Source organism: Ovis canadensis, chromosome 6 (assembly GCF_042477335.2).
Source record: "Ovis canadensis isolate MfBH-ARS-UI-01 breed Bighorn chromosome 6, ARS-UI_OviCan_v2, whole genome shotgun sequence".
Taxonomy (NCBI): domain Eukaryota; kingdom Metazoa; phylum Chordata; class Mammalia; order Artiodactyla; family Bovidae; genus Ovis; species Ovis canadensis.
Window position 1 is genome coordinate 46,723,160 of NC_091250.1, and position 9,312 is coordinate 46,732,471.

Genomic DNA, 9,312 nt, shown 5'->3' on the forward strand with positions numbered 1-9,312 from the left:
GTTAAAATGATACATGCAGCTTCACCATTCAAATGATCTTATTCATTTTGATTTCAGAGAACAGACAAAAGAAGTGAAGTCCAAAAGTGATAACTTAAGATTGCACAATCCGTAAGTGGCAGAGCATTGCTCCTTAGAAATCTTTTTTGAACTGGTATAATTAAAAAAAATTTTCCTCTTACTTATTAACAACAGTTACTTTCAACATGATGACCACACCAAAATGGCAACCACTGTAGAAGACTGACAATTTCATTAAGGAAAGAAATCCATCAAGCATACACTGAAGCGTTCCTCCATTCCAACCTCAGAACCACCTATGAATCATGTTATTTTTCTCTTTCACTCCCATTCCCCTGGGTAAAATGTGTCTTTATTTTTTTCTCCAAGTTAGAGTGTCCAGTTACGGTTGCACTCCTACCTCCCTGATGCCTCTCATCAGATACCACCCCATCGTTCATCCTTTCCCCTCCATTAGCTTCTTTCCCTCAGCTAAAATATACGCTCAGTTTTCAATTTCCTCAGACATCTTTTCTTGACATTATTTCCTCATCAAGCTGTTTCTCTCTTTCCCTTGTTGGAACAGGAGTCTTCACCTGCTTACTTTTCTATTGAAACTGCTATGGGCCAACAGGAACTTTAATTTCAAAGGAAAGTGGTCTCTGTTCAGATCTCATTCAAACTGATTTCTCTGCAACATTTGATACTGTTCACTATACAACACCTACGTGGAAACTCTCCTTTCTTTTGCTTTCAGGGCACTACCATTTGCTTACTATTCTGTCATCCTTTATATCTTTCATTGGTTTCCCTTCCTTTATCCATTTTTAAATACTGATGCTTCTTACTATCTATTTTGTTTAGAACATTTTGGGTGGGGGGGGGGGGCAAATTTGGAAAACTCAGCAGTGGCCACAGGACTGGAAAAGGTCAGTTTTCACTCAATCCCAAAGAAAGGCAATGCCAAAGAATGCTCAAACTACTGCACAATTGCACTCATCTCACATGCTAGTAAAGTAATGCTCAAAATTCTCCAAGCCAAGCTTCAGCAATACATGAATCGTGAACTTCCTGATGTTCAAGCTGGTTTTAGAAAAGGCAGAGGAACCAGAGATCAAATTGCCAACATCCGCTGGATCATCAAAAAAGCAAGAGAGTTCCAGAAAAACATCTATTTCTGCTTTATTGACTATGCCAAAGCCTTTGACTGTGTGGATCACAATAAACCGTGGAAAATTCTGAAAGAGATGGGAATACCAGACCACCTGACCTGCCTCTTGAGAAACCTACATGAAGGTGAGGAAGCAGCAGTTAGAACTGGACATGGAACAACAGACTGGTTCCAAATAGGAAAAGGAGTACATCAAAGCTGTATATTGTCACCCTGCTTATTTAACTTCTATGCAAAGTACATCATGAGAAACGCTGGGCTGGAAGAAGCACAAACTGAAATCAAGATTGCCGGGAGAAATATCAATAACCTCAGATATGCAGATGACACCACCCTTATGGCAGAAAGTGAAGAGGAGCTAAAAAGCCTTTCGATGAGTGAAAGAGGAGAGCGAAAAAGTTGGCTTAAAGCTCAACATTCAGAAAAGGAAGATCATGGCATCAGGTCCCATCACTTCATGGGAAATAGATGGGGAAACAGTGTCAGACTTTGTTTTTTGGGGAAAAAATCACTGCAGATGGTGACTGCAGCCATGAAATTAAAAGATGCTTACTCCCTGGAAGAAAAGTTATGACCAACCTAGATAGTATATTCAAAGGCAGAGACATTACTTTGCCGACTAAGGTCCATCTAGTCAAGGCTTTGGTTTTTCCAGTGGTCATGTATGGATGTGAGAATTGGACTATAAAGAAAGCTGAGCACCCAAGAATTGATGCTTTTGAACTGTGGTGTTGGAGAAGACTCTTGAGAGTCCCTGGGACTGCAAGGAGATCCAACCAGTCCATTCTGAAGGAGATCAGCCCTGGGATTTCTTTGGAAGGAATGATGCTAAAGCTGAAATTCCAGTACTTTGGCCACCTCATGCTAAGAGTTGACTCATTGGAAGACTCTGATGCTGGGAGGGATTGGGGGCAGGAGGAGAAGGGGACGACCGAGGATGAGATGGCTGGATGGCATCACTGACTCGATGGAAGTGAGTCTGAGTGAACTCTGGGAGTTGGTGACGGACAGGGAGGCCTGGTGTGCTGCGATTCATGGGGTTGCAAAGTCGGACACGACTGAGCGACTGAAGTGAACTGAACTACCACAAGGATGACTCCAAAGTTGATTTCTCATATTCCAACCATTCTCTGAGCCCTAAACTCCAATGTTCAACCCTCTACTAGACCTTGCTACTAAAACATAAGCGGTAACTCAAATTCAACATGTTTTGGTATCTACCTCTTAATCCTGCTGCCTAATTCAGTTGATAGTGCTACTCACTCAGCTGTCCAAGCAAGGAATATCTGCATTACCTTTAAATCTTCCACATTTAACTGATCATCAAATATCATCATATACATATCATATAAAATGTCTCTAAACTGCCGCCTCTGTCATTTCCCTATATTTAGGCTTCAATTATTGCAACAGTTTCATTACTGTTTCTCCCATGTTCTATAATGTATACCAAATAAAGTCCATTCTCCCTGGGAGAGCATATAAACAGGCCTCATAAAACCCACCAGTTTTTGTTTTTAAATCTTTTCTGCTTCATGCATACTGCCCTACACCTCCTCTTCCATAGATAACTTCACCTATTCCATTTGCATACCACATTCCAAGGCAACATGCCTTTATCCCTTGTTCACTGAATAAGCAATGAGTCATTGTTTCGTGTTCACTCAGTCATTTCTTTATGATTTTTCTTGATTCTCAGCAGAAAGAGGAATAATTTTATCACTGTGAATTAGATTGTGGTCCTACACTGCTTAATATCTTCCCTTATTACAAGTTACCACATTGTGTTATTTTAACCATATATATTTATGTGTTCTTTCCTCTTGGTGCTCCTTGAGGATCATGCTTAGCTCAATGTTTTATTCTTTATGCATTAAACAGTAGATTCTCTCCTCTCACACTCATTTGTCACTGCTTTATTCTCTCCAAACCTGCTATGCTCCCAGAAAAGTAAAATAAAAAAGAAAATGTAAGTAGTAATGATTGATAACTCCAGGTGTTAATGAGAGTAAAATAAACCGAGGTCGGGGGAGGCGACCCACAGGTTAAGTGTATGCCCTCATAGCCAAATGCTGGATTAAGGGAGCCTGTCCTCTATCAAAGGTAGTTTCAAGTATCCAAGGCTAAAGATGACTGATGACTATGGCACTGTTTCAAGATCATAAAGAGAAAGAGGAACATTTAAAAATACGTACAGAGCACTATTATCACCTATTCATCATTCAATACTCCTTTTTTCAACGCATACTTTGAAGGCCTGCTATACACCAATCACTGTTCTGAGCAATGGGGATGGATAGATAGGTAAACCAGGTCTTTGCGCTCAGATCTTACATTCTAATAAGTGGAACATAAATACATAATGCAAAGTTAGTGATAGATACTATACAGAAAAATACAGTAAAGGGGGTGAGGGTTGATACTTTAGAGAGTAATCAAGGCAAGACCTTCTTTAAAAAAGGTAACATTTCACTAAGTCCTAATGCACCAGCAGAGTCACATGCAGATAACAACAGAAAGTGTCTCGGAGGCAGATGGAAAAGCATATAGGAAGAAGGAAAGATTGAACAGGGTTTGGCATATTCAAGGAACAGTGTCCCTGTGGCACAGTAACTGAAGGAGAGTGGTATAAAATAAAATCTTAACTCTTAGGTAAAATAATTGGATTATCTGAGAAAGAGTGATAACAAGTAATTTTAACCACATACAATTTCTATCCTGTAAGTGGACTCAGACCCTAACACTGATGTAAATAAACAAATGTAGCATAATTCTATATAAGAGTAAATTACTGGTTGATGATAAAGAAAGGTCAATATTCATATCCCACTGATGATACGTCCATTGATTTCCCAATGTCCATATTCAGTCTTAAATCCAATTTTAGTGTTGACCCCTCCACCAAACCGTGTGTACGCACGCTCGATTGTATCTGATTCTTTAGGACCCCATGGACCAGGCTCCTCTGTCCTCAGGATTCTCCAGGCAAGAATACTGGAGTGGGCTGCCACTCCCTTCTCCAGGATATCTTCCCAACTCAGGGATAGAACCAGGGTCTCTTATGTCTCCTGCACTGGCAGGCAGGGTTCTTTACCACTACCGCCACCTGGGAAGCCATGGGCCCAAGGCCTGATGTTTAATTCAGCACCCCTCTCCCCCCATGCTAAGTTAAGCTGCTTTTGGGCTACTGCTAAACTGGCAGGCTCCCCTTGTGGCTAAGCTAGTTAAGAATCTGCCTGCCATGTGGGAGACCTGGGTTCAATCCCTGGGTTGGGAAGATCCCCTAGAGAAGAGAAAGGCTACCTACTCCAGTATTTTGGCCTGGAGAATTCCAGGGACTGTATAGTCCACGAGGTCAGAGAACTGGACAGGAGCGACTTTCACTTTCAAACTCAGGGCAGGACCTCTGATTCTCATTTGAATTTTTAAAGGCATACCCAAGGTCTTACAGTGGGTACTTCATACCTATTCTAATGCATAGAACTACCTTTATTCCCCTCAATTACTTAAACTAAAATTCTTAACATTCATTTTATCTCATTCCTACACAAGGACCCAGATGTAAAATCTTGCACTTTCTTACTCTGAAACGCTTAAGTCTTGTTCTTCTGTTTGTACTGCCATCAATGTTTGGATTAAAAGAACTTCCCAAATGATTTCTCTCCCTTTAAACACTACACTCTAGCAATACATAGGTTTCATGACTGTCAGTCTGATTTTTTTTTTTTTTTCCCACAAAACAAGTTTCTTTCATTATTTTACCCTAGGGCTTCCCTGGTGACTCAGTGGTAGAGAATCTGGAAGCCAATACAGGAGACTTGGGTTCAATCCCTGAGTCAGGAAGATCCCCTAGAGAATGAAATGACAACCCACTCCAGCACTCCTGCCTGGGAAATCTCACAGACAGGGGAGCCTGGTGGGCTACAGTCCCTGAGGCTGCAAATATTCAAATACGACTTAGCAACTAAACAAGTACCTCTGAAGTACCTATAATATTAAATCTAAACTTTGCCTTACTTTTCAAGATTCTCAAAAATCTACAGGATCAATTACAATAATCTTTTCTGTAAGCAAAGCTCTCTCTTCCGAGTAGGATGAGCCCTCACCTTCCTGGAACAAACTTGATTTTTGGGTAATTCCCAAGTGTCATTAAGACTTACCCCACAATTTCTAAAGGCAGTCTCAGTTTTAAAAGGAATTTACATATGGAAAGCCCAAATAAAGAGAAAAGAAGTGAAGTCTCCTTAGGGAAAAAAAGGAAAGCAGAAAAAACACCTTCTGATTAGAAAAAACAACTAAAAATTTTACATTACTAATATTGATAAATAACTGAAACATTTCATTAAATTCTAATTTACAAAGTGTTTTTATTTTAGAGATGAAATAAAACTGTGGATCTCAGATAATCTGAGTGACTTGTCCAATGTCCCATTTAACTAAAATGAAGAAGCAGAGGCTTCCAAGGACTCAAAATCCCATGCCTAAACCCTGGCCTTTCCTTCCCTACAGAATAAACAGATTAAAATATTTACTGTTAAAATATTAAAGTACCTGGATGTTTAGACCTTAACAGCAGCATGTTATGCAAACAAAATTATCTGCTGAAAGAATACACACAGGGATGTTTTTAAATCTTTCAGTGGTCTAAATTTAGGTAAGTTCAATTCTTCAGATAAACAAAGCCTTTCAAAATCTGACTCCTAATTACCAGTTAGTCAAATCTACCAAATTGTTCCATCAAGTTCCAATTACACCTAAGTATTTAAATTGTTATTCTAATGATAACTTGTAGGGACTGTCTTCAATGTTATATTTAAGTAGAACAGCAAACAAAATGGGATTATCAAGGGTAAAGACATATATTACCAATTCTGTAATTTAAAAGCTGCTTATGAAATACTGAGCTTTACACTAAAAAGGGTATTACTGAAATAAACATTAAAATATAACTTCTAATATTCCTTTCATCCTTCATAAGAAACTGAGTGACATAAATGATTAAAAGTTTAAGTTCAGGAATTAGATTGCTTGGATTTGAGCTCTGGTTCCATCAACTTCCCAACTTTACCCACCAGGTCTCATTTCTGCAAAATGTGCATAATATCTTGCAGGCTTGTTTTAAATAAGAGAATGTGAAGTACTCACCATTTATGACTAAAACACAGCAGCAGTTCAAATGAATACTAATGGTTAACTGTCAGAAGAACACAGATTAAGATGGGAATGCTAATTTTTGGCTCCTTCTCAAACCCTACTGTTGGTAACAATTTGCTGAAGAGATTAAAAAAAACGAAGAACCACCATGAAGAACACCAATTATTGGGACTTCCCTGTTGTCCAATGGTTAAGATTTCAAATGCCAATGCAGAGGTGTGGGTTCAGATCCCTGGTCAGGGAGCTAAGATCCCAGATCCCTTAAGGTCAAAAAACCAAAACACAGAAGCAATATGGTAACAAATTCAATAGACTTTAAAAAAAAAATGGTCCATATTTAAAAAAAAAAACCTCAAAGGAAAAAAATTATTCATATGCACTTTGGAAGTCAGGTGGTTGGCAAAATCTGAATGTGACCTGCTCTTCATCTGTTCATAGACGTTTTCTTCAGGCACCTTGAATCAAGTCTTAGCTCACAGCAAGTTATCAATTAGTTTTGGAGAAATACTGGAATGAATTTAAACGTTTGCCAATAACAGCCTCAAAATCTATCAAAGGACTGAATCACCTAGTTCTTTTTCCCATAGCTGCCATTCTGACCTAAATTCTGATTTTAGCTGCCATCACTGGGCCGTATTTAAGAACTTACCCAAAAGTGAAACAACTGTGGATGGATAATAAGTTGGAGGTACATGGTGCCTATGGCAGTCCCAAAGCTGTATGTAAAAGGGCATGGTGAAGGACAATGCATCAGTATGTGTAACATCAAGAACAAAAATCAGAATCTCTTCTGCTTTTCTTCTTAAAAAACAAAACAAAACAAAAACAGGAAACTCTCTTGATGCTGTATCAATTTCCAACATTGTAACTCACCTGTTTTTTCAGTTACATCTGAATCAGGGGTGCCTGCCCTGCTAACTTCCCCTTCAGCATTCTCCTCTTCAGCACTAAGAGAGATTGGTGAAGAAGGGCCAGGCTGGGAGGGTTGAGGGGTTGCTTCGGGCGCTTCCTCAATCTTATTTCTTTTCTCAAAGCGAAAACGGTCCAGGTTGAAAAGATTCATATTGATATAAACTACCACTTCGTGGGGTTTGGAGCTTTAAATGAACTATCTGCAGGGAGAAATTAAAAGGAGAAAAAGAGGCCATGAAAAGAATATAAAATACAAAGCCACAGCAGCTCATTCCCAAGGCAATTAAGTGCCCGCAAACATGCCAGTGGCTCAGCATGACTGTTATGGCTGCGCTTCATTGTTAGGCCATAACAATCAGGTGGGCAGGGGTATCCTTTTAAAATTTTCCATTGCTTTTTTTCCACTCCCTCTCTCCCCCACCCCCGCCCTTCCTTCCTAGAACCACACGCTGACCCTCGCGCAACCTCCTCTTACCCCAGCACGCGCGGGCACGTTTCCCACGCTAACTCCCCTGCGGGCCTCGCGCCCGCCCACAGTGAGAGACTCCCTGTACTAAGATGCTCCCTGCCTCGAGAAAGGACGTGCCAGGGCCCGTGCCTCCACACTGCAGGGACACAAAGGGGCCAAAGCAGGGGAGCGGCGGAGGCCGTGGTGGCGGGCACCCGCCCGGAAGTTGACGCGGCGCGAGCCCAGCTGAGAGGAAGCTGATAGGATCAAGAAAACACAGGGAAGATTCAGAAGTGCAGACTGCTGCGGCATCTCTTTCAACGATTGCTTGCTCTCTATCACTCTCCCCCTAGTACTTACAGTCTTGCAACTTCGGTGCGCTTAACAAAGACTGAAAAGCAAAAATAATTCTTGGCGTGCAGCGACGGTAGCCGGGCCGGGACCTTCTAAAACAGCACGGAGAAGCCCAATGAGCGCGTAGTGATGACGCAACACGCAACCTAGGCTTTTCTCTTCCCCAGCGACGTGCGAGGGGAAAAATGTCTAGGCGCGCGCCGTTGTCATGGTAACCCGTATCCGCCTCTTTCCCTTGGAAGCGCTCTTGTGGCCTGTTTCTCCAGGTTGGCCGGAAAGTTGTTAAGTAGAACAATAATAAATAACACAATGACAATAAATAGCCTAATAAGAATATTTAATATAATATCTGACATAATCTATACATTTATATAATCTATAAACAGTATAACACCGTTGTTCTAAAGGCATTACGTATAATCGCAACCCTTTTAAGAAGCCTGTTTTTATAAAGGAAACAGGCCTGCAGATGTTAAGTAGTGAAGAGGGAAAATCGAGGTATGTTGAATTTAAAAGCGTATTAACTGCCTCTGCACTGTTGTTGGGATTATTCCTAGAGTGGAATATGACAATTCACGTATCTTGATAGAAGTATTACCTTAAGAATATTTCCTCTCTTTACTCCAACATTAGAATAAACAGACAGTTTTTGAATTGTAATTTGATCCCCTGGTTGGCATTTACCTTGAAGAATTTCTGTAAATCATTCTTCTGCCAAATACATTGGTCGTTGTAAACAAATTAACACTTTTTAAATCAGTGTTTTGAATTGTGTAACGTAAACCCACAATTTGAATTGTGTAACGTAAACCCATAATTACAAAAATTAATTTTGTAATTAATTATCTGGGTCCATAAGATTCAGGATCAATGACTGAACAATTGGGATTTACATTGTACCTGTCCTTGATATCCCATGAAATGCCCTAGATTTATGCATTAACTTATAAATAGTAAATTCTTTTTGTTAATGAAAAATATTTGCTTTAGGATCTACTCTTAGCAATTTTCAAATATGCAATACAGTAGTATTAACTATAGTCACTGTGCTGTATGTGTAATAGAAAAAATGAATCTTTGCTTTACATTCAGAAAGATCTAGTGTTGAAAATGGATTTGATTAGCTTGATGACTTTGGTCATATTGTAAATAACATCTCAGTTTCCTCATCTTTTAATTGTGGTTGATGATACTATTGACATCTTTGTTACCATTAGCGGCTTGTGTTCGTGCATATGGACACCCACCTCAAATGTCCAAGTCTGACACTACT

At 39.9% G+C, this 9,312-nt stretch overlaps 1 protein-coding gene across 4 annotated transcripts in view; it reads right to left on the reverse strand.

Moving 5' to 3' along the window:
• SMARCAD1 (SNF2 related chromatin remodeling ATPase with DExD box 1) overlaps window positions 1-8,259 on the reverse strand; it is a 90,049-nt gene extending 81,790 nt beyond the window's left edge. The window contains exons 1-2 of one of the 4 annotated variants that reach the window (XM_069593661.1): window positions 8,046-8,259; window positions 7,199-7,437 (exon numbers count right to left, since the gene is read on the reverse strand). In XM_069593661.1, the coding sequence (XP_069449762.1) occupies window positions 7,199-7,388 (190 nt within the window). In that variant the 5' untranslated portion in view covers window positions 7,389-7,437; window positions 8,046-8,259. Of the gene's footprint in view, window positions 1-7,198; window positions 7,438-7,712 lie in introns of all 4 variants that reach the window. The other 3 variants (XM_069593663.1, XM_069593664.1, XM_069593662.1) reach the window with 3 other exon arrangements.
• Window positions 8,260-9,312: the final 1,053 nt, after the last annotated feature.